The sequence below is a fragment of the Coregonus lavaretus genome (genome assembly GCF_964263955.1).
Source record: "Coregonus lavaretus genome assembly, chromosome: 36".
In the NCBI taxonomy this organism is placed as follows: Eukaryota; Metazoa; Chordata; class Actinopteri; order Salmoniformes; family Salmonidae; genus Coregonus; species Coregonus lavaretus.
The window spans coordinates 7,732,990-7,758,767 of record NC_140023.1 but is presented as its reverse complement, the minus strand read 5'-3'; the positions used below and the strand labels follow the sequence as shown (position 1 = coordinate 7,758,767).

Here is a 25,778-nt window from a genome sequence, read left to right as displayed (position 1 = left end):
TCTGGGAAAGAGTAGACAGAAAGGTTAGTTTCAGTGCTACACAACTAAGATTGAGCCTTGTACATAAACAGTGACTATACTGTGACTAGAATGTATTGGTTTAAGAATGTAGCGAGGTTGAGTCTACTGGGTATGTCTCAATCCTGAAACTATTCCAGTGCAACAGCACTCCGTCTGTGTGTGTATGCTTTGGTGTTTAGCCTATGTATGTGTGTGAATGTTCACGTCATGTTGAACTGCCCCCTCCTCTTTCGTCTGCCCTTTAAGGAATCATTGAGTTAATCAATCGTTCATCTTGTCAACGTCTCTGTGTCAATACTTCTATTTGCTTTCTTCTCAGCTACAGAACTCTTCCAAAAATAAACATGTCTTGCCATCAAAGGAAACCCTTAAACACCCATAATGAGAAAAGGAAGTTGATTTTATTGGTCTCGTCGCCGGTTAAAATAATTAGGGCTTTGCTTACTCTAGTCATGAACTATGCCGCAGATATGTAAACATGCATTAGTAGGCCCATCTGAATGTTATTAGGGGAGGACAAGAGTACCCTGTGGGTCCCCATTCCCACTCTGTGACCAAGCCCTATGAGCACTATAAACTGCCTCTCTCCACACTGTCGACTGGCAGATGTGAGACTGAGATTAAACCCTCAATAAACACACATACATATACATACACACTCACACACACATACAATTCACAATGTAATCCCAAAAAAAGGTATGTAGAATTGGGAAAAGGTATGCTTTAAGTTGAATACCTTTGTTGGGACAGAGAATTACTGCCATGTATCTGTGTTAATGCCAGTACAATTTGTCAATCACTCAAAAATCTTTGCAACAGATGTTGTTCTTGAATTGCATATACAGTATAAAGTAAGAATTCTGAATGCGGACCAAAAGCCCCACAAAGTCATTGGCCACTCCTATTCCCTGAAATACTTATTTGCTGTGCAAATGTTACATCCCTTCTCAATTTCTTGGACTCAAACACAATTGGATGTGGGACAATAACTTTATCATAATCCACTTTTGGTTTCTGTCTCTGTTTAGTTTCTGCTCTTGACCCTGGGTGAAGAGCGCTCTGCCCTTTTAAGCTCTCTTTGTCTCAATGAAACTGTCCCACTGTTCACAGTAATCTATTGATCAGCTGTATCTATGACCAGAAAGTAATAAAGTATAGAACAGCAGAGCCAGGAACCATGAGGCTGGTGGAGGGCTAGGTACTGGTATACCCAGGAACCATGAGGCTGGTGGAGGGCTAGGTACTGGTATACCCAGGAACCATGAGGCTGGTGGAAGGCTAGGTACTGGTATACCCAGGAACCATGAGGCTGGTGGAAGGCTAGGTACTGGTATACCCAGGAACCATGAGGCTGGTGGAGGGCTAGGTACTGGTATACCCAGGAACCATGAGGCTGGTGGAGGGCTAGGTACTGGTATACCCAGGAACCATGAGGCTGGTGGAGGGCTAGGTACTGGTATACCCAGGAACCATGAGGCTGGTGGAGGGCTAGGTACTGGTATACCCAGGAACCATGAGGCTGGTGGAAGGCTAGGTACTGGTATACCCAGGAACCATGAGGCTGGTGGAAGGCTAGGTACTGGTATACCCAGGAACCATGAGGCTGGCGGAAGGCTAGGGACTGGTATACCCAGGAACCATGAGGCTGGTGGAAGGCTAGGTACTGGTATACCCAGGAACCATGAGGCTGGTGGAAGGCTAGGTACTGGTATACCCAGGAACCATGAGGCTGGTGGAGGGCTAGGTACTGGTATACCCAGGAACCATGAGGCTGGTGGAAGGCTAGGTACTGGTATACCCAGGAACCATGAGGCTGGTGGAAGGCTAGGTACTGGTATACCCAGGAACCATGAGGCTGGTGGAGGGCTAGGTACTGGTATACCCAGGAACCATGAGGCTGGTGGAAGGCTAGGTACTGGTATACCCAGGAACCATGAGGCTGGTGGAAGGCTAGGTACTGGTATACCCAGGAACCATGAGGCTGGTGGAAGGCTAGGTACTGGTATACCCAGGAACCATGAGGCTGGTGGAGGGCTAGGTACTGGTATACCCAGGAACCATGAGGCTGGTGGAGGGCTAGGTACTGGTATACCCAGGAACCATGAGGCTGGTAGAGGGCTAGGTACTGGTATACCCAGGAACCATGAGGCTGGTGGAGGGCTAGGTACTGGTATACCCAGGAACCATGAGGCTGGTGGAAGGCTAGGTACTGGTATACCCAGGAACCATGAGGCTGGTGGAAGGCTAGGTACTGGTATACCCAGGAACCATGAGGCTGGTGGAGGGCTAGGTACTGGTATACCCAGGAACCATGAGGCTGGTGGAGGGCTAGGTACTGGTATACCCAGGAACCATGAGGCTGGTAGAGGGCTAGGTACTGGTATACCCAGGAACCATGAGGCTGGTGGAGGGCTAGGTACTGGTATACCCAGGAACCATGAGGCTGGTGGAGGGTTTAGAGAAGAGGACTGAATGGATGGAGGATGATGGTGGTCATGAGAAGGACAAGGGGAGTTGAACCTCTTCAGTGTCTTCCAGAGCAATTGATGCGTGATGAGAACGTTTACATAATTCATGCATTGATGTCAGTAGGAGATTTCTGTGAAAGTTCAAGTTACGCACGACTAAGTCTGGCTCAACTCTATCATGAGGACAAATCTCTTACACACACACACACACACACACACACACACACACACACACACACACACACACACACACACTTGACCACAAAGGGTCAAACCTAATGATGATGTTACCTTCTGTCCCCACTGCATGTCGTAACCCTCCTCCATCATTCAATGATCTACTCACCAGTTAAACAAATGCATTTGTCCCTAAAAACATTCAGTGACTACTGATCAGAATGGATTAAGTCAATCCAACACAGTGGGCTTCCTGGAAAGTTTTTTCTCTCTATTTCCCCTTCATTAGTTAAGAAGACCAGCCCAGGTCTGGTGAGTTTAAAGGCCCTAGGGGTTGGAGGGATATCCTGACTGTGTACACAGCAGATGACAGATATGTTATATAGTCAGTGCTTCAGTCCTTCTCCACTTCCAAACTTTGCCTAAGTATGATACAGACGACCCTGCCAGCTATCGTCATCAATCTCCCAGCAAGACAAATTGCGGTTTGGAGGTTGGGGGGGAAGTAGTGGGGGATAATGATAGTGTACAGAGAGACTGTTGGAAAACAAAACAAACTATTTAGCCCTGACTTTAGTGCTTGCGGCCCCCCTCATCCACCCCCCTGACTCTCTCTCTCACCAATCATCATGGAGTCTGAGCCGGAGGGAGACTGTGGTTTTTGTATTATCGGTGAGACAGCTGAACTGGACCATGCTATCTGTCCACAAACAGGGCCACTGCATGTTATATCACAACCACAAATACCAGGCTCTATACGCTTGAATGAACCATCTCAGACCTCAGGTCTACAAATACTGAACCAAAAACAAAACTGGGATAGCTATCTCCCAGAGTAACAATTGCCCATGGCAACTTGAGCTTTACTGACCGCAGTGGGTAGCTACACTTGGATGAACTTTCCGTCTGCACCACAGTACCAGCGCCTCTATTGTAATACATCAACTATGATAGGTCAAGGGTTCTTCAATAATGAAATCTGCTAATTATTCAGTCAATAAGCTCAAAGCAGTACCTTCCACATGGGCCCTGAAATAAAGTGTTAGCAATGACAAGAACAAGAACAGGCCTAAAATGACAGGTCAAAACAAAGCCTGTGTTACACAATAATTATAGCAAAGTGTGTCAGGAAATGTAATAGACGGATAACTGACATCAATTATTGTTTTCAATTCAACAGGCCAAAGCTCACACACAGAAAACAAAACTCTGTGTTTTTACAGTGCCTTGCAAAGTATTCATCCCCCTTGGCGTTTTTCCTATTTTGTTGCATTACAACCTGTAATTTAAATTGATTTTTATTTGGATTTCATGTAATGGACATACACTAAATAGTCCAAATTGGTGAAGTGAAATGAAAAAAATATTTTTTTTCAAAACATTCTAAAACATAAATAACGGAAAAGTGGTGTGTGCATATGTATTCACCCCCTTTGCTATGAAGCCCCTAAATAAGATATGGTGCAACCAATTACCTTCAGAAGTCACATAATTAGTTAAATAAAGTCCACCTGTGTGCAATCTAAGTGTCACATGATCTGTCACATGATCTCAGTATATATACACCTGTTCTGAAAGGCCCCAGAGTCTGCAACACCACTAAGTAAGGAGCACCACCAAGCAAGCGGCACCATGAAGACCAAGGAGCTCTCCAAACAGGTCAGGGACAAAGTTGTGGAGAAGTACAGATCAGGGTTGGGTTATAAAAAAATATCCGAAACTTTGAACATCCCACGGAGCACCATTAAATCCATTATTAAAAAATGGAAAGAATATGGCACCACAACAAACCTGCCAAGAGAGGGCCGCCCACCAAAACTCACGGACCAGGCAAGGAGGGCATTAATCAGAGAGGCAACAAAGAGACCAAAGATAACCCTGAAGGAGCTGCAAAGCTCCACAGCGGAGATTGGAGTATCTGTCCATAGGACCACTTTAAGCCGTACATTCCACAGAGCTGGGCTTTACGGAAGAGTGGCCAGAAAAAAGCCATTGCTTAAAGAAAAAAATAAGCAAACACGTTTGGTGTTTGCCAAAAGGCATGTGGGAGACTCCCCAAACATATGGAAGAAGGTACTCTGGTCAGATGAGATTACAATTGAGCTTTTTGGCCATCAAGAAAAACACAATGTCTGGTGGAAGGCTAGGTACTGGTATACCCAGGAACCATGAGGCTGGTGGAGGGCTAGGTACTGGTATACCCAGGAACCATGAGGCTGGTGGAGGGTTTAGAGAAGAGGACTGAATGGATGGAGGATGATGGTGGTCATGAGGACAAGGGGAGTTGAACCTATTCAGTGTCTTCCAGAGCAAAGGATGCGTGATAAGAACGTTTACATAATTCATGCTTGATGTCAGTAGGAGATTTCTGTGAAAGTTCAAGTTACACACAACTGAGTCTGGCTCAACTCTACAGGAGGGCAGCTCTCTCTCTCAGCCCAGTCCAAGCTCTTCTCTGTCCTGGCACCTAAATGGTGGAACCAGCTTCCCCATTAAGCTAGGACAGCAGAGTCCCTGCCCATCTTCCAAAAGCCATATGTACAAATGTAATTACAATTTTGTAGACAGATTAGAATACATTGAGAGAACGGGTTCAGAATATATGGATCAATGAAAGAATGCCATCTATGCATCTACGTCTCCGTACAAACTGGTAGATTAAAAAATACTCAGATCTTGTAGATTATTTAGGCTAATTTTATGATTAGAAAAGTATGTATGAATCATTAAAAAAACAGGTTTGGAGAGCCTTTATGCACTAAACATATTGATGAATAAAAAATACAGTGGTTTAATTCATCCTGAAAGTTGTCATATTCAAGTTCAATATTGGAAGTTGTAAAAAGTGTACAATAGGGGTTGAACAATAGTCCTATAAATCTGCTATAATCCTCACTAATCATGGCACTATATGACAACCGTTCAGTCGTCGTGAACTGTGCGCCATGCTCCAGGTTTAAACTGCTAGGTGTGGTCTGAGTTCCATAATGATTCAAATAGGCTACATGTTCCAAATTATTGCACAACATCATCCTAATCTGATCCACTAATGCTAGCGACCCTCAGGAACAATTTACACGGACATGACAGAGGAAAGAAAGGTAAAAGGACACTAAAGTGACAGTTATAAATGTATGTGGGTATTACTGACGGTGGCTCCCGATAGTGGCAAATATTTAATATGATACAAATTGTCAAATAAAAAGGAGACAAGCCTGGGCATAGGCTATAATTAAAACATTCTAAAGCGCATACATCACCTCGGCAGGTTCAGAAGCCTATAGCTTGGGTGTCCAAATTTCATCCACGCAAATTATGAGGGCACACAATTAAAATTCTGAATAACGGTACAGCTATTTAGAGCCTATTTCACTGTGGAAAAGGGGCCGCAATACATGTCATGTTGATATGAGTTTGCTTCCAAATGGTTGGTTTCACATTTGTCTCCAGGGATCAAAAGGAAAATCATCAAAAACAATTGCTATGTGTATTTACAATCCCCTTCTCCAAACAGAATACTAATTTACCTAGCTCTTAACAATAGCGCTTATGCATTTATAAATTACAGTGCAACGAGAATGGTGTTATTTCTATCGCAAAAAGAAAGTAGATGCTTTTTTCACTTGGAACCGGCAGGTTCACTCGACCTTATTCATGGTTTCCTTGCGTGTAAAGGTGGTGGAATTATGAGGGAATTAAATAAAAGTCTGAATATGGTTTATCTGTAGACACACCTCCGCCACACCTTCATTTCTTAGATCGCCACCCCGAACGAATAGCAGGTGAATAGCATGCTATTCTCATGCTTAAATTCAAGGTTAGAATACACATAGAGAGAACAGTGGATAAAAGGGAATGACGTCCCATTTAACTCGGGTCGGAATCAGGATCATAGCGAGGATGGCTAAAATATAATCGATAGTGTGTTCCCCACCTAGAGGGAGTGAATTACTGCGTAACATAACCAACCCTAAACTGCAGCTGAACACAACAGGCCTGTACAGTCCCTATCAGTGTCTGTACTGATAACTTAAATCTGTCAAGTGAGAAAAACAGTGTTAAAAAATATATACTGATACTAGAGAGGGTGGTATTTAAATAAATTAAACTTGGGAGATTCAGCAAGAACCAATTGCCCTCCTCCAGCAAGGCAATGCATTGTTTCAATATTACAAACACACAGTGTTTAGAAATTGATATCTCATATTCATTAACAAAGAGCTCTTTGGGATTAAACTGGAAATAATATAGTGCGGGGAAGGGTTTATATCAAAGGGTTTATATTAGGACAAAGATGTGTGTCCTGCCTAAATCCTCTTTGGAATCAGAGCTATCAGTCCAAGGTGGAGCCGTCACCAGAGCGGTGAGTCGGATCAGAAGCCAAGCTCGCTACTCACACAACGCGTACACACGCAAACTCTCAACCACACATGTAATTAATCTGTCTCTCACACATTCACAAGTCCCGTTTATACCGGCTTCTAGCTTGCGTCCTTTTTCCTGATCTTTTCCACGTTCTGATTGTGCCCACATTTTTAGAGAGGTGTAGACAATCAAAACACACATTCTGATCTGATTGTGATCAGATCATCCTGTCCACCTCTGGAGGTTGTCAGACAGGCATGGTGTCTGGATATCTTACAAGTGTAGACAGATCTGGACAGAGACACCATTGAAATCATAATTATTCCGCTCTATAAAATCATTGACAGGTGGCACCATTGACTGATTACATCAATATATATCTTACAATAAATAAATATTATTTTGAAAGAATAGCTGTGAAATTATTTGCATAAAGGAAGGGACCAGGAAATCTGGTCACAATGCAGACACAGTGGACGGATAACAGACACATTTTAATACCATGTGTAGACACATTTCTGGAAATGTGGGCACAATCAGAATGTAGACCAGATCAGGACAAATTACCCATGTTAGCACCAGGTATAAACGGGGCTACAGTCTCTCTTACACACTGATGGATTTACACTGTGACACAAAGTTACATTCTCACCTTAATTATATAGCTTCTCCCACACTTACACACACCTAATCATTTATCACTAATACAGTCTTTCATTCATTAGCCAAATCAACAATCACCCACACACCCATTAACTCAATGAAAGCACTCAATTCCATAAACATTCAGGAAAATGCTTCCTGTGATTGAATCTCACCCTCTATACCTGTTGCTCTCCAGCCTGAATAACTGACCAGCCACCAAGACTACTGCATGACCTGAAGGAGGAAGACAGTGACTGTACCTCACAGTGTCCCGGGACAGTGGGGTGATCCCGTCTCCGTTAGGGGTAGCTGTCCACCCTTACTGGTCCTGGAGAGGGAATCCTGGTGTTGGTTTCCATGGGAACAGCAGGGGTTCCTGAGGTGGACTGTCAGTTGAGTGTCCCAAGGTCTGTGGTCCTGTTTCTCTCCACTGAGTCTGTATCTTTGAGTTTATTAATAATCCATATTTATCTCAAAATATGTATATATCTCTTTCTCCTCTCTTTGTGTAATCTGTCTTTCTCTGCCATTGGGTTTCTGTGTCTCAGTATTCTAGTGCTGTCTCTGTGTGTCTACAGCTGGGTTTGGACTCTCACTTCTGCTTTCCCCTAGACATTGACGGGGGCTTTCTATTGGCTCTGATCACAACATGAATCAAACCAAGCCTCACCTCTCTCCCTTACCCTCTCTATTTCTCTGCATACTTATCCTCCCTCCTCTTTCCACAAACATACTCACTGCTGACTCTCCAATCTTGGAATCCCCTGTCAGTCTCCCTCCCTCCCTCCCTCCCTCTCTCTCTCTCTCTCTCTCTCTCTCTCCCCCTCTTCCCTCTATCACTCCCTCTCGTACTCTGAAACCCAAAATCCCTCTTCCTCTCTCACTATCGCCCCCCTTCACGCAATTTCCTCCCTCGCTTTCCCTGTCTCTCCCTCACTTTCATACTAATCTCTCTCTCTTTCTCTTTCCACCTATCCACCTTTCTTCTCACCTGGCCATGAGGTGGGTTCAATGATTAGGTGTTCCAGTACCACTGAAAGCCTTCAACACACACCACCAAAGAAACAAAGACCAGTTCAAGGAAACTTTTATCTGACATCCATCTCAGCTCTCTCTGAGCCTCTCATAAGACCACAACAGATTGTTCCTTTTTCCCAAACATGGGTGTGTGAAATCACATAATCCATATATCATTCTTACGCCTGCCTACTCACATGTCGACAAGACAAGACCCTTTGAAATTCCCAATATTTTGGTTTAGGTATAAAGAAGAAAGACAATGATGTTTTTGGAACTGGAACAGACAAAAAACACTGGCTGTCATTCACCATCAAAAATCTGAAACGTCTACAGAAAAACTTCACTGTCTAAACAATTACCATTTGATCCTACCAGTAGAGAATAGCAGGAAACTATAGCAGCTGAATTCAAGCCTCAGTCTTTGTCCATACTATGACTAATATCTTAAGTCATGGTTTCTCATGGCTTAAATATACTGACTGGCCTGAACTGACAAGGTTATGGTTTGTGAAACTCTGTTAGTGATATTAGCAATTAAGCCTTAGGGCTCAATTGACTTCGTAGTGCTGAACACCCACGCTCTAGCGCGACATGGGCAATGTTCCCGCCGTTCGCGGAGACTGCATTCATGGTAAATGCTGAATATGTCGGCTCGATCGGAAACTACCTTTCAATTTCAATCGTGTTATAAAGCAGATCTTCAGCGCTACTGATTGAATCAAGCCCTTAGCGCGCTAGAAATGTAAAGCGAATTTCCGATTGAGCAGACATATGCAGCATTTACCGTGAATGCAGTCTCCGCTAACGCTGGAAAATTACCTTTAAATTTCAATCTCGCTGTAACGCTGAACTTCCTCCATACGGATTGAATACAGCCTTTACTTTTTGTGGTCGTGTTTTTTGTACAGTATAATAAATGTCTAAATTGCTGACAAATAACACATTTGAACAAAATCAACAAATAAAGCATTATTTTTTGCAAACATACAACTTATTCCCTTAAATTATAGTAAAATAAGCGAAGACCAGTTCTAATCTAATGGATACCCAAAACTACTGTAGGTTCCGCTCTGTTAAATCTACCACCATCTAGTGGCAACAACTAAACTGCAGATGACAGTCTGTGCCCTTAGCAGACAGAGCAGTGAGAATAATCATGAGCTATTACACTGACTCCAGATCAGTATGTCCATCTCCTCCTGCTAGTCATTACAAAATGTATTGATTCATTACCAGGACAGTTAAAACAGATAAAGGGCCAACTTTAATACATTTTTAAGTGTCTTTAAATATGGTATAAAAATAAATGCAGGAGAGAGTAACAAAGAAGTGCGTTCTACAGAAGACAGAAGACAGCAGCTTGAATGTGACTTTACAAGTGTAATGAAAACTGTGCTAATTACTGTAGTGCAATAAAAGCAATGCAAAATAAACATAATAATTTATATATATGTATACTGCACAACACTTCCCTTATCGTGACAAAAGTAGGTGTGATTACAGATCGTGTACTGTATAGTAATAATATTTTGATTAGATTTTACTGTTAAGCTGTCGTTTCCAATTAATTGTTTTCTGACATCATTAGCTCAGCTGGTGAGGAACACGTGTGTCCATCAGATATGGTGGAAGTAACTGGACACTGACTTTCTTTAAAGGCATTATCTGGTCTCAATGTCTGTCCTAAAATGCCTGTCTGTCCCAAAATGCCTGTCCTCGCCAATAGTAGATATAGATCAGGTAAAATAAATAACAAGCCTTCTCCTTGGACATGCAACATCTGATGTACTGTCCAGCTCATCGTCTGAGTGGAAAGCAGACAGTGATGATGTAGAAATGACGTAGAAATGGTCCTCCTCTATATCGCAGAGTGGCTGTATTTTAGCATGATGGCACAAGGTTGGTCAGCCTCTTGGATGTCAGGGATTTCCCCTGGGAGAAGGAGAGAAGAAGCGGGAAAGAGAAAGAGAGAGAATGAGATCAATTGTCTACTGTAATCTAAGATTCACTCCAACACCCTCCTGTAATATAGCATGTGGAAATGTCTGTGTGTTAGCAGAGTGAGCGAGAGTTCTACCTGGTCGGAATATGAAAGTGTGTAATGTCAGGATTATACTGACATCCTATGGGCATCAAGTGTACAACATGATTGCATCATACTGTGTTATTGTGTTATACTGTAAATCAGACATGCTGTAGCTTCCTTAATCTGAGTAAAGTTAATTCAGAGAATACAGTTTACATCAAGAGCTGTCAAAAGAGCTGTCTCCATGCAATATGCAAAAATGTGAGGGTGAACACAGAGAGGATGAAAGTCAGTGAGGTGAGCAACCACATGCAATTTACTGTAACAATCTGCACTGATTGTTGGCATTATTACCTGGATGTAAAATCCTTCAAAACAAGTTCTTACTTTTCTGTGGGGACAAGGAGAGAACACAGAATGAATGAGGGAGGACATTTTGGCAGGTTGGTTTCAGGGGCCAAAATGGGAGACATGCAGGAGAGGCCACATGCCTCTGTCCTGTAACAGCTCAGCTGACTCTTCTAAAGGCTGGATTCAATCTGTATCGCAGAAGTATCACGGAAGATCCACGTTATAGCTCGATTGAAATTTAAAGGCAATGTTCCCGCGTTCGCAGAGACTGCATTCACAGTAAACGCTGCATATGTCGGCTCAATCGGAAATTACCTTTACATTTTAACGTGGATCTTCTGCGATACGGATTAAATCCAGCCTTAACTCTCAGAGGAGTTAACAAATGCAACATTGTGTATCAAACTACACTAAAACATGATTTCACAAGAATAATAAACCAATATGTATAGGTTATATCCTGATATTATTGTGCTCCTATTGCATCTAGTTCTTGAAAGGGAATGATGAATGTCTAACTACCATTGTTGCATAAATATTTTTTTACTAATAAATGTCTGATTAATTAGTTAATCATGAAATATACAGTGCCTTTCAGAAAGTATTCACACCCATTTACTTTTTCCACATTTTGTTGTATTACAGCCTGCATTTAAAATGTATTAGATTGAGATTTTTTTGTCACTGGCCTACACACAATACCCCATAATGTCAAAGTGGAATTATGTTTGTCCACATTTTTACATATGAATTAAAAACGAAAAGCTGAAATGTCTTGAGTCAATAAGTATTCAACCCCTTTGCTATGGCAAGCCTAAATAAGTTCAGGAGTAAAAATGTCCTTAACAAGTCACATAATAAGTTGCATTGACTCACTCTATGTGCAATAATAGTGTTTAACAGGATCTTCGAATGACTACCTCATCTCTGTTCCCCACATATTCAATTATCTGTAAGCTCCCTCAGTCGAGCAGTGAATTTCGAATACATATTCAACCACAAAGACCAGAATTTGCCTCTCAGAGATGGGCACCTATTGGTAGATGACACCTATTGGCAGACATTGAATATCCCTTTGAGCATGGCAAAGTTATTAATGGTGTATCAATACACCCAGTCACTGTAAAGATATAGGCATCCTTCCTAACTCAGTTGCCGGAGAGAAAGGAAACTGCTCAGGGATTTTACCATGGTGAAAGGCCAATGGTGACTTTAAAACAGTTACAGAGTTTAATGGCTGTGATAGGAGAAAACTGAGGATGGATCAACATTGTAGTTACTCTACAATACTTACCTAATTGACAGAGTGAACAGAATAAAAATATTCCAAAACATGCATCCTGTTGCCAACAAGGCACTAAAATAATACTGCAAAAAATGTTTTGGGGAAAAATAAATACAACACATTACTGAGTAATATCTCCATATTTTCAAGCATAGTGGTGGCTGCATCATGTTATGGGTATGCTTGTAATCGTTAAGAACTAAGGAGTTTTTCAGGATAAAAAAGAAACGTAATGGAGCTTCTAAGCAAAGGCAAATTCCTAGAGGAAAACCTGGTTCAGTCTGCTTTCCACCAGACACTGGGAGATAAATTCACCTTTCAGCAGGACAATAACCTAAAACACAAGGCAAAATCTACACTGGAGTTGTTTACCAAGAAGACAGTGAATGTTCCTGAGTGGCCATATTACAATTTGGACTTAAATCTGCTTGGAAATCTATGGCAAGACTTGCAAAAGGTTGTCTAGCAATGATCAACAACCAATTTGACAGAGCTTGAAAAGAATAATGGGGAAATATTGTACAATCCATGTGTGCAAAGCTCTTAGAGACTCACAGCTGTAATCGTTGCCAAAGGTGATTCTAACATGTGTTGACTCAGGGGTGTGAATACTTATGTAAATTAGATATTTCTGTATTTCATCTTCAATAACTTTGCAAAAAGGTCTAAAAACATTTTTTCACTTTGTCACTATGCGGTATTGTGTGTACATGGGTGAGAAAAAAACAACAATTTAATGCATTTTGAATTCAGGCTGTAACACAACAAAATGTGGAATAAGTCAAGGGGTATGAATACTTTCTGAAGGCACTGTATAGGTTAATTTCTGAAATGAAACACAATAATTCCGTTAACAAAACTCTTAGAAAAGCTTACTTGGTGCTATAATTGCAACATAAAAGTCCAAAGGGAAGGAAAGGAGAGGCACAGTACATGTTGACAAGGCCCTGAAAAAGATGGTCATGAAACGTCACCATGCCCGTGTCCATGACAGGTCCCAGAGGTGAGGGAGGGAAGGAGAGAGTGATAAAGCAGTGGACATGCTTTATCTGAACAGGCCCGTTGGTCGACCAGAAAAACCCATGTCCTCTTACCACATTTCGAGTGAATTTCTCAAATGAAGTTCTGCGGTCCTGAATGTCTCCATACTTAACCAAAAAAAGAAGAAAAAGAAACAAAAAGAAAAGAAACAAAAAGAAAGACAGAAAAGAAAGACAGAGCTGAAACCAAAAAGTGAAGGAATGGGAAACAAACTAAACTGTGAGGAGAGGCCCTTTGAAAAATAAAAGCGAAAATAAGGATATGCTGATGTGATTACGATGAGAATTATACAGTGATATGTGACATAACACAAAACATAAGCCAAATCATAGAAAATCATGAAGGAACTATCATTTTAATTATAAACTGGGTGGTTCGAGCCCTGAATGCTGATTGGCTGAAAGCTGTGGTATATCAGACCTTATAAACTGGGTGGTTCGAGCCCTGAATGCTGATTGGCTGACAGCCGTGGTATATCAGACCGTATACCACAGGTAAGACAAAACATGTACTTTTACTGCTCTAATTACGCTGGTAACCAGTTTATAATAGCAATAAGGCACCTCGGGAGTTTGTGGTATATGGCCAATATACAACGGCTAAGGGCTGTATCCAGGCACTCCGCGTTGCGTCGTGAATTAGAACAGCCCTTAGCCGTGGTATATTGGCCATATCCCACACCCCCTCAGGCCTTATTGCTTAATTACCCCATTATCACAACCATCGTTACAGGTCAGACACCTTATGAGGCATTTTCTTTACATGTGAAAATGCTGCTACAGTAGCTATTCCTTCACTGCTGGAGGCACCAATGTCATTGATCCAGGCCTGAGGCAGGGCAGGTCAGAGAACAGCAGTGCACACAGCCATGTTTATTCTTTGAAGACCTTACCTTTTTCTTGGCCTGTAGCAGCTCCTGGTAGGCACTGGAACGGATGAAGCGGCTGTAGGAGTCACTCTTCATCAGCTTGAAGATGTGATCCTGTCAACCACAAGGAAATGGTTCAACCACAGTGATGGTCATGTTGTAACAACCCTTGATACAATTCAACGTCCCAGAATATTTTCTGTTGAGACAAATGTACTGAACAGTACAGTAGCTTATCCAGCTGATTTCCCAAACACACTACAAGCATAAGTCAGTAACCTGCCTATAATTACCCTACTGTTCACTAACATATTACTACAGTGTTACCTGTGCGTCCTCAAAGGCGTAGCGTCCAGGGTCCTTGACGTTCTGGGTGGTCTTGTCATAGCTCTTAGAGTCAACGTTGATGGCACTGGGAGCTCCAGAGGCCAGGAACTCCTGCCAGATCTCCTGAACCCGGGTCGGGACCTCCCGGATGGGCCTTTTCTTTACCTCCTGGACCGCTAGCCAGAACCTGCAGGACACAACACGGGGGGCGGGGAATAACACAGTTGTATTTTGCATCATCATCACCATGATGTGGCCGGTGACACTTTGCTTCTTGAAAGTCCAATATCTTGAAAAATTGACTGCTGACATGCAAAACATTTTGGGACTGTATCAACGCTGGACTAATTAAAAAAATACCAAAAGATAATCTTTATAGTTAAAGGGAAAATCCACTCAAAATCTATCCCTTGAACCCCTTTATTTTTGTCTTTCTCTATCACTCTTCAGGCTAATATAGGACTAGCAACATATTATATGTGTGCATGCTTGTGCCTGCTGTGCATGTTTTGTCCAGGATAAGCCGTTTTCCCAACATGGTTTCTTATAGGAATTTCTGGATAAGTATTGCAGAGATTTTGTCTGAAAATATTTGTCTGAAATATAAATTCAGTGCTCAGTTATGTCCTTTAATGATGATAACATCACATATCTAATTATAGGGTAATTAATGTGACCAATTAGGTGTTAAATTCCACCTCTGACTCTCACTCAGTTAGATAATAACACATTACCAGATTGACCTGAAGATTAGCTCTGGGCAAAACAGTTCAGACAAGTACCAGAAGAGGAAGTACAGGAAACATGAATGAAGTGCAAGGATAGGTTATGATTGTGTGTGAGAGAAAGGAAGTGAGAGTGTGTGCATGTGGGGGTGTACGTGCGTGCATGTGTGTTACGTGTGTGTGTATGTACTGTATCCCTACCTCAGGTTCTCTGAGCTGAACTCAGACTCCAGGAACTTGAGGAACTGCTCCCTCCCCACCTGATCCTTGAGAACCTCGTTGATGCCGAAAGCCCACCTCTTCACCCTCTGCTGACCTGGCTCCTTACTAGGAAGAGACACACGCAGTCAGACACCACAGTGTATAGAGGGAAAATCTCAGTGAACAGTTAACAGTGCACACTACACAGCTACAAATAATTTTATTACTACCTGACATCCCTCAGGAGATGGTCTGATCCAGAGCAACTCACAAATAATTTACTGGTACCACTCACTACTTGTACCAGTGTAAAACAACACAGAATAACCACAGAGATGTAATAATAATTTTTAAAAAGACAGTCCAAGAAGACACACCTGGCCTCCAGCTCCCACACTGCGGTGTCGTCTGAGATCCAGGGGTTGGAGGGGTCGGTCGGCGTGATGAAGGGGTCATATTCCACATACTGCTCTGTATAGGCCAACAAACTGGAGAGAAAGACTTACTATTCAGTTCAGGCAGGTAGAGTGGACAGAAAATGTGACAATGTATTGTGCGGCCTGGGGAACTCAGGATATGACTAACAACAGTGCTACACAGTATTTGACCTTCGAAGATAGCAGGAAGTGATGCAGTATCTTTGTTTTAACACAATAGTGAGTAACCCAGGCAGCTGAGGATGGTAATCTCTGTTCAATGTTACGTACTCTCTGTTCAGTGTTACATAACAGCACAATAAATTACAATTAGCCTTAGTGCTGATGATACACAGCAGGTATTGTTCAGGCTAAACACTTTTCAAGGTTGTCTAAGCTCTTAATTACTGGCTACATTAAGTTTTAGAGAGTTCATGAAGGGATCAGTGGGGGGAAAATGAAGAGATGGAGAACTTCGCTCACCTCTCGGCCACTTTGGACATTTTCAGTCGATGTCTGTCTAATTGCCCTCCCCAATAATTGATCTGGAACAACAAGGGGAAACAGTATTTTGTGAATTTCTGGAAACTGGTCAAACTAATAAGACAGTAACAGTGTTGCCATCTTAAGTGTACATTTGGAAAGAACAGTTTCCTTCCAATCATACATTTTGCAATGCAAGAGAAGCTACCCAGGCAGTCCAGCAACCTCTACATTACCTGGTCCTGCAGCTGCTCCTCTGTGGCTGGCTTGGCCTCTTGGGCGGGGGTGTGAGTGGGGCTGTGGGTTCGCACATCATTCTGAGGCCCATATACAGACTGAGGCAGAGACAATCAAACAGAAACCACCCAAAGTCAATTTTATTTTTTATTTTTTAACAGTGTTTCAGCTAACCTGTTATTCAGAATTAATGGATTTATAGGAAGAGTTACCTTTCTTGTCTTTTGGGGATTTTTCATTCTGGAGGACTTCTTTATGTCAACTTCTGTTGTGTTTACACATCCGGGCTGGAGAGCAACAGAAATTAACAGAATAAAAGCATGCCCTTCAGGGAGCATTCTCTGCTTCTTCCTATTGATTCACTAGCAGCTCAGGTAGGACTGTTTAGTGAACCCAGAAATCCAGCTTTTTCTATTGCACTTTGCTACAAGCTCAGTCAAACATGATCTAGCTAAATACTAATGTAAAACATATTGTCTGAATGTCCCGCATGATTAAACAAGGAGCACAATTAAGGTATCCTCCAGGACCACGGTGGCTAATTGGTTTGACGAGGCTGCTGTGAAATCAGAAAGGAACCTGATTATAATGTCCCAAGCATGCATGAATTGATCCTGTTATTTTACAATTAAGCTCATGGAGCTGGATTTTTCCAAGGAAGTGGATCCATTCCCTAGTGGAAGCTATTACTAAGAAGGAAGTGTGTCTGAATGGATGATGAGGTCATACAGACCACAGGAGAGCTGCAGGTGAATACATTATTTTTGAGGAATTGACGGTACAATAATAACATTTTGACATTATGGCAGACAAAGAAGAAAGAAGAAAGCGCTGCCTTTACCAAGCAAAAAAAAATTGACGATTGTCCCTCACATTATTCACATTGAACAGAGAAATAAATTGCTTTGTAGACTGAAGAAAGTTCTATAACATTTTACAAAAAACATCTAATAAAAAAATCCATGCCACATATTTTTTATTTCTAAGATAAGATCAATGTAGGTTTTTGACAATGGATATTTCTAAGCATGTATGCATGACAATACACAACAATATTCCACAAACAGAAATACTAAGTTAGGGGCTCGATTCAATCTGTATCGCGGAAGTTCAGCGCTATAGCGCGATTTAAATTTAAAGGCAATGTTCCGCGTTCGTGGAGACTGCATTCACAGTAAATGCTGCATATGTCCGCTCAATTGGAAATTACCTTTACATTTCAATTGCACTATTGCGCTGGAGTTAAGCGATACAGATTGAATGGATCCCTTAGCCTCCAGTTAGCTGTATGCTCCAGTGGAACATTTGCACTAACACTGTAGCTAGGTGTTATGTTATGGAGATACTGTAAGTCTTGTAGCATGAGATTTTAAAAGCACAATAAACTCACCACTGGTCTGTGCACATCCCAAAATGCTCTTTCTTGACTATCGAGAATTTTCCTCTCAATCTTATCTCTTTTCTTGTCAACTCTGAGGAGATAGGATACACAGTACAACCAATTACTTTTTAGGTTTTTTCACAAAACCATATTTTGTGTAATTATTAATGTTTTTTCTTTGCCACTTCCCCTGCCTAAAATGTGGTGTTATTAGGAAACTGCTGAGAAGTGGTAGTTAGAGATGATGGCATATCCGTTATAATGAGGAGTGTGGTGATCAACTTAACACTCATCAACACATAGTAGATTTGTTTCTTTTGGAAACTTACTTTGCTTGTGCTTCTGCTTGCATAAATATGAACTCCCATTTTCTGGCAAATGCTCTCTGTAACCTCGCTAAGCTCTCCTGAAACAACAATAAACATAAAAAATACAGACAGTAAATCTAGCCAAACAATTATTTGTCTTATTTCATGACATGATATAATAACACAATAATAGCAACAGAACAAAAGGTTTTCACTGTGAAGATACAGGCTGATATCAGTGTTAAGGATGCTAGTGCTAACATACTAAAGAGATGAAGGTACAGGCTGATATCAATGTTAAGGATGCTAGTGCTAACATACTAAAGATACAGGCTGATATAAATGTTAAGGATGCTAGTGCTAACATACTAAAGATACAGGCTGATATAAATGTTAAGGATGCTAGTGCTAACATACTAAAGATACAGGCTGATATAAATGTTAAGGATGCTAGTGCTAACATACTAAAGAGATGAAGCTACAGGCTGATATCAGTGTTAAGGATGCTAGTGCTAACATGCTAAAGAGATGAAGCTACAGGCTGATATCAATGTTAAGGATGCTAGTGCTAACATACTAAAGATACAGGCTGATATAAATGTTAAGGATGCTAGTGCTAACATACTAAAGATACAGGCTGATAAAAATGTTTTGGATGCTAGTGCTAACATACTAAAGACACAGGCTGATATCAGTGTTAAGGATGCTAGTGCTAACATACTAAAGATACAGGCTGATATAAATGTTAAGGATGCTAGTGCTAACATACTAAAGATACAGGCTGATATAAATGTTAAGGATGCTAGTGCTAACATACTAAAGATACAGGCTGATATAAATGTTAAGGATGCTAGTGCTAACATACTAAAGAGATGAAGATACAGGCTGATATCAGTGTTAAGGATGCTAGTGCTAACATACTAAAGATACAGGCTGATATAAATGTTAAGGATGCTAGTGCTAACATACTAAAGATACAGGCTGATATAAATGTTAAGGATGCTAGTGCTAACATACTAAAGATACAGGCTGATATAAATGTTAAGGATGCTAGTGCTAACATACTAAAGACACAGGCTGATATCAGTGTTAAGGATGCTAGTGCTAACATACTAAAGACACAGGCTGATATCAGTGTTAAGGATGCTAGTGCTAACATACTAAAGATACAGGCTGATATAAATGTTAAGGATGCTAGTGCTAACATACTAAAGAGATGAAGCTACAGGCTGATATCAGTGTTAAGGATGCTAGTGCTAACATACTAAAGAGATGAAGCTACAGGCTGATATCAATGTTAAGGATGCTAGTGCTAACATACTAAAGATACAGGCTGATATAAATGTTAAGGATGCTAGTGCTAACATACTAAAGATACAGGCTGATAAAAATGTTTTGGATGCTAGTGCTAACATACTAAAGACACAGGCTGATATCAGTGTTAAGGATGCTAGTGCTAACATACTAAAGATACAGGCTGATATAAATGTTAAGGATGCTAGTGCTAACATACTAAAGATACAGGCTGATATAAATGTTAAGGATGCTAGTGCTAACATACTAAAGATACAGGCTGATATAAATGTTAAGGATGCTAGTGCTAACATACTAAAGAGATGAAGATACAGGCTGATATCAGTGTTAAGGATGCTAGTGCTAACATACTAAAGATACAGGCTGATATAAATGTTAAGGATGCTAGTGCTAACATACTAAAGATACAGGCTGATATAAATGTTAAGGATGCTAGTGCTAACATACTAAAGACACAGGCTGATATCAGTGTTAAGGATGCTAGTGCTAACATACTAAAGATACAGGCTGATATAAATGTTAAGGATGCTAGTGCTAACATACTAAAGAGATGAAGCTACAGGCTGATATCAGTGTTAAGGATGCTAGTGCTAACATACTAAAGAGATGAAGATACAGGCTGATATCAGTGTTAAGGATGCTAGTGCTAACATACTAAAGCGATGAAGATACAGGCTGATATCAGTGTTAAGGATGCTAGTGCTAACATACTAAAGAGATGAAGATACAGGCTGATATCAGTGTTAAGGATGCTAGTGCTAGCATACTAAAGAGATGGATGTAGGCTGATATCAATGTTAAGGATGCTAGTGCTAACATACTAAAGAGACAATGACAATGAACAGAGAAGACCTCCTACCGCCTCGTAGTCTGCCAGCTCCAGACGAGCTTTGTTTTGCATTGTTCTTTTGCAGAGGTAAACAGCTGCGGCACAGAACACAGAGGAAGAACAAACCAATCAGAAAACAGAGAAAGCTACTATTGACCAGATGCTGTTTTACAGATAACATTTTTACTTTGCCAAACCCTTTCTGCATCAGCTGCAGACTAGGCCACAACATTAATAAGTCATTCCATAACCAGAGTATCATGTGGCTTGCAAAATGGTCTTAACAACATCCATTGCAGCTTTGGGGATGCAAACGGCTATCTATATGGCTGGAGGGGTTGTTGCAACTTATATACAAAATAAGACATACAAATACTTATATTCACTTATTGAATTGAACAAACCACCATTGATGGTTCTGTTTTCTTCTGCAAAGCCATTTGGGTTACAATGTCCTGCATGCCAGATGCTACACAAATAAAATTGATTTTGATATTAACATCCTGATGGTTACATTCAATGCACGGTACAGCCTTCCATTATGTATTACTATTCACTACTGCTAAGTGAATACTTACCATAGTCTGTATTCTCTGGTTCCCAGCAGTTTGATGGCCAGAAGTAGGGGGTCTGGGGAGAATGATTGTGAGGAGAAAATAGTGAGGGACAAGCCAGCTAAAGAACTGAGACACATTGATCTAAGAACTGATCTGAGAACTGAAACACCTTGATCTAAGAACTGATCTGAGAATTGAGACACCTTGATCTAAGAACTGATCTGAGAACTGAGACACCTTGATCTAAGAACTGATCTAAGAACTGAGACACCTGGCTAAAATCCCTGTTATTTCTCTAGAGCGAGGCACTTTAGTTGCCTCAGTAAAACATCCAGCAATATAAATGGATTAGGTATAAAGCACATAGGTCCCTGTGGATAAGCATTCAACAACGACATATGAATCCTAGTCCTCCCTGTGTGGTCTGATATCAACCTGGCGCAGACAATCACGGACTACAAAAGGAAAACCAGCCACGTCGCTTCCAGACAAGCTAAACACGTTCTTCGCCCGCTTTGAGGATAACACAGTGCCACTGACGAGGCCCACTACCAAGGACTGTGGCCTCTCCTACTCCGTGGCCGACGTGATTAGGACATTTAAGCATGTTAACCCCTTCAAGGCTGCCGGCCCAGACGGCATCCCTAGCCGCATCCTCAGAGCATGCGCAGACCAGCTGGCTGGTGTGTTTATGGACATATTCAATCTCTCCCTTTCCCAGTCTGCTGTTCCCACATGCTTCAAGATGGCCACCATTGTTCCTGTACACAAGAAAGCAAAGGTAACTGAACTAAATGACTAACGTCCTGTAGCACTCACCTCTGTCATCATGAAGTGCTTTGAGAGACTAGTCAAGGATCATATCACCTCTACCTTACCTGTCACCCTAGACCCACTTCAATTTGCTTACCGCCCCAATAGATCCACAGACGATGCAATCGCCATCACACTGCACACTGCCCAATCCCATCTGGACAAGAGGAATACCTATGTAAGAATGCTGTTAATTGACTATATCTCAGCATTCAACACCATAGTACCCTCCAAGCTCATCATTAAGCTCGAGGCCCTGGGTCTGAACCCCGCCCTCTGCAACTGGGTCCTGGACTTCCTGACGGGCCGCCCCCAGGTGGTGAAGGTAGGAAACAACATCTCCACTTCGCTGATCCTCAACACTGGGGCCCCACAAGGGTGTGTGCTCAGCCCCCTCCTGTACTCCCAGTTCACCCATGACTGCGTGGCCAAGCACGCTTCCAACTCAATCATCAAGTTTGCAGACGACACAACAGTAGTAGGCTTAATTACCAACAATGACGAGACCACCTACAGGGAGGAGGTGAGGGCTCTGGGAGTGTGGTGCCAGGAAAATAACATCTCACTCAACGTCAACAAAACAAAGGAGATGATCGTGGACTTCAGGAAACAGCAGAGGGTGCACCCCCCTATCCACATCGACGGGACTGCAGTGGAGAAGGGGGAAAGCTTCAAGTTCCTTGGCGTACACATTACCGACAAACTGAAATGGTCCACCCACGCAGACAGTGTGGTGAAGAAGGCGCAACAGAGCCTCTTCAACCTCAGGAGGCTGAAGAAATGTGGCTTGGCACCTAAAACCCTCACAAACTTTTACAGATGCACAATTGAGAGCATCCTGTCGGGCTGTATCGCCACCTGGTACGGCAACTGCACCGCCCGCAACCGCAGGGCTCTCCAGAGGGTGGTGCGGTCTGCCGAACGCATTATACCCGCCCTCCAAGACACATACAGCACCCGATGTCACAGGAAGGCCAAAAAGATAATCAAGGACATCAACCACCCGAGCCAATGTCTGTTCACCCCGCTATCATTCAGAAGGCGAGGTCAGTACAGGTGCATCAAAGCTGGGACCGTGAGAATGAAAAACAGCTTCTATCTCAAGGCCATCAGTGTTAAATAGCCATCACTAGCACATTAGAGGCTGCTACTGCCTATTGAAATCACTGGCCACTTTAAGAAATGGAACACTAGTCACTTTAATAATGTTTACAGTCACTTTAATAATGTTTACATATCTTGCACTACTCATCTCATATGTATATACTGCATTCTGTTCTATAATATTCTACTGTATCTTAGTCCATGCCGCTCTGTCATTGCTTGTCCATATATGTATATTTTCTTAAATTCCATTCCTTACTAGTTTTGTGTGTATTAGGTATATGTTGTGAAATTGTTAGATATTACTTGTTAGATATTACTGCACTGTTGGAGCTAGAAGCACAAGCATTTCGCTACACCCGCTATAACATCTGCTAAACATGTGTATGTGACAAATACAATTTTATTTTATTTTATTTGATATGGATTGGATCAGCTATGGTTGACAGTATGAGTACATTATAGTACAAATAAGAGCCATGCAGCCTATGAATTCACTGTACCTGAAACCTGTAGAAAGTGCCATCGTCTTTGAGTGTGAGTACGTGGTCTGATATGGGGAAGAAGTAGCCATGGGCAGCCATCAGGGTCCCCAGGTGAAGGGCCTCCACTGGACAACACAAATAAAATCATATCATTTTCCACCACAGCACCCCTAATATTCCCATTGTCCAGCACCCCTAATATTCCCATTGTCCCCTTTGACACACCTCACTTTCCCCCTTCACCGGGCTATGGTATATGAGGTCAGTATAGTACCGTTGGGGATGGCCCCAAAGGTAATGTTTACCTCATATGCCATACCCCTGTCACCCCTCCTAACGTAAAATGAAACACATTCTATTTTTATCACTATTTCCACCTTGTCTCTCTGTATCTAGAATGTATATAAGACTCAGCTATGCATCAATAAATGATCACTCATTCATGTTTAAAGACATGTTTACTGATAAATGTGAGTGCCCTTTCAGTGAATTTGTGTGTTTGCATGTGGATGTGTGTGTGTTTATGCATTGTGTGCTTGTGTGAAATTGTTAGTCTGAGTGACGTGACCTAAAGTGGCGGCATCTACTAGGTTACAGTATATACAGTGTCTTCGGAAAGTGTTCTGACCCCTTGACTTTTTCCACATTTTGTTACGTTACAGCCTTATTCTAAAATGGATTAAAAAAATTAAAAAAATGCAATCTACACACAATACCCCATAATGACAAAGTGAAAACTGGTTTTTCGATTGTTTTGCACATTTATACAAAATAAAAAAACAGAAATACCTTATTTACATAAGTATTCAGACCTGCTATGAGACTCAAAATTGAGCTCGGGTACATCCTGTTTCCATTGATCATCCTTGAGATGTTTCTACAACTTGATTGGAGTCCACCTGTGGTAAATTCAATTGATTGGACATGATTTGGAAAGGCACACACCTGTCTATATAAGGTCCCACAGTTGACAGTGCATGTCAGAGCAAAAACCAAGCCATGAGGTCGAAGGAATTGTCCGAGACAGGATTGTGTCGAGGCAGAGATCTGGGTAAGGACACCAAAACAATTCTGCAGCATTGAAGGTCCCCAAGAACACAGTGGCCTCCATCATTCTTAAATGGAAGAAGTTTGGAAACACCAAGACTCTTCCTAGAGCTGGCCGCCTGGCAAAACCGAGTAATCGGGGGAGAAGGGCCTTGGTCAGGGTGGTGACCAAGAACCCGATAGTCACTGTGAAGGAGCTCCAGAGTTCCTCTGTGGAGATGGGAGATTCTTCCAGAAGGACAACCATCTCTGCAGCACTCCACCAATCAGTCCTTTATGGTAGAGTGGCCAGATGGAAGCCACTCCTCAGTAAAAGGCACATGACGGCCCGCTTGGAGTTTGCCAAAAGGCACCTAAAGACTCTCAGACTCTCAGAAAAAGAACATTCTCTGGTCTGATGATACCAAGATTGAACTTGTTGGCCTGAATGCCTAGCATCATGTCTGGAGGAAACCTGGTACCATCCCTACGGTGAAGCATGGTGGTGGCAGCATCATGCTGTGGGGATGTTTGTCAGTGGCAGGGACTGGGAGACTAGTCAGGATCGAGGGGAAATGAACGGTGAAAAGTACAGGGAGATCCTTGATGAAAACCTGCTACAGAGCGCTCAGGACCTCAGACTGGGCGAAGGTTCACCTTCCAACATGACAATGACCCTAAGCACACAGCCAAGACAACGTAGGAGTGGCTTCAGGACAAATCTCTGCGTGTCCTTGAGTGGCCCAGCCAGAGCCCGGACTTGAACCCGATCTAACATCTCTGGAGAGACCTAGAAATAGCTGTGCAGCGACGCTCTTCATCCAACCTGAGAGAGCTTGAGAGGATCTGCAGAGAAGAATGGGAGAAACTCCCCAAATACAGGTGTGCCATGCTTGTAGCTTCATTCCCAAGAAGACTCAAGGCTATAATCGCTGCCAAAGGTGCTTCAACAAAATACTGAGTAAACTATCAGAATAATTATGTAAATGTTATATTTCAACTTATTTTTGCAAACATTTATAAAAACCTGTTTTTGCTTTGCCATTATGGAGTATTGTGTGAAGATTGAAGGGGGAAAAAACAATTTAATCAATTTTAAAATAAGGCTGTAACATAACAAAATGTGGAAAAAGTCAAGGGATCTGAATACTTTCCGAATGCATTCGGAAGGTATTCAGATCCCTTGACTTTTTCCATATTTTGTTATGTCATAAAAATAAATTGCTCTAGAAAAGTCTGCTACTGTATGCACTGAGGTTTTAGAGAAACAAAGTTTTCCACTATGTTACAATGATTCTAATT

At 41.9% G+C, this 25,778-nt stretch overlaps 1 protein-coding gene across 1 annotated transcript in view; it reads right to left on the bottom strand.

The window, feature by feature from the left end:
- Nucleotides 1–9,944: 9,944 nt before the first annotated feature.
- The window catches only part of rgs7a (regulator of G protein signaling 7a), a 42,590-nt gene continuing 26,756 nt past the window's right edge, over nucleotides 9,945–25,778 (bottom strand). The window contains exons 5-18 of the mRNA XM_084153302.1: nucleotides 23,469–23,575; nucleotides 21,070–21,121; nucleotides 20,522–20,586; nucleotides 18,370–18,446; nucleotides 18,050–18,131; nucleotides 16,872–16,946; nucleotides 16,659–16,757; nucleotides 16,423–16,484; nucleotides 15,901–16,011; nucleotides 15,524–15,649; nucleotides 14,598–14,784; nucleotides 14,295–14,384; nucleotides 11,080–11,116; nucleotides 9,945–10,631 (exon numbers count right to left, since the gene is read on the bottom strand). Coding sequence (XP_084009428.1) covers nucleotides 11,096–11,116; nucleotides 14,295–14,384; nucleotides 14,598–14,784; nucleotides 15,524–15,649; nucleotides 15,901–16,011; nucleotides 16,423–16,484; nucleotides 16,659–16,757; nucleotides 16,872–16,946; nucleotides 18,050–18,131; nucleotides 18,370–18,446; nucleotides 20,522–20,586; nucleotides 21,070–21,121; nucleotides 23,469–23,575 — 1,154 coding nt within the window. The 3' untranslated portion in view covers nucleotides 9,945–10,631; nucleotides 11,080–11,095. The remainder of the gene's footprint in view (nucleotides 10,632–11,079; nucleotides 11,117–14,294; nucleotides 14,385–14,597; nucleotides 14,785–15,523; nucleotides 15,650–15,900; nucleotides 16,012–16,422; nucleotides 16,485–16,658; nucleotides 16,758–16,871; nucleotides 16,947–18,049; nucleotides 18,132–18,369; nucleotides 18,447–20,521; nucleotides 20,587–21,069; nucleotides 21,122–23,468; nucleotides 23,576–25,778) is intronic.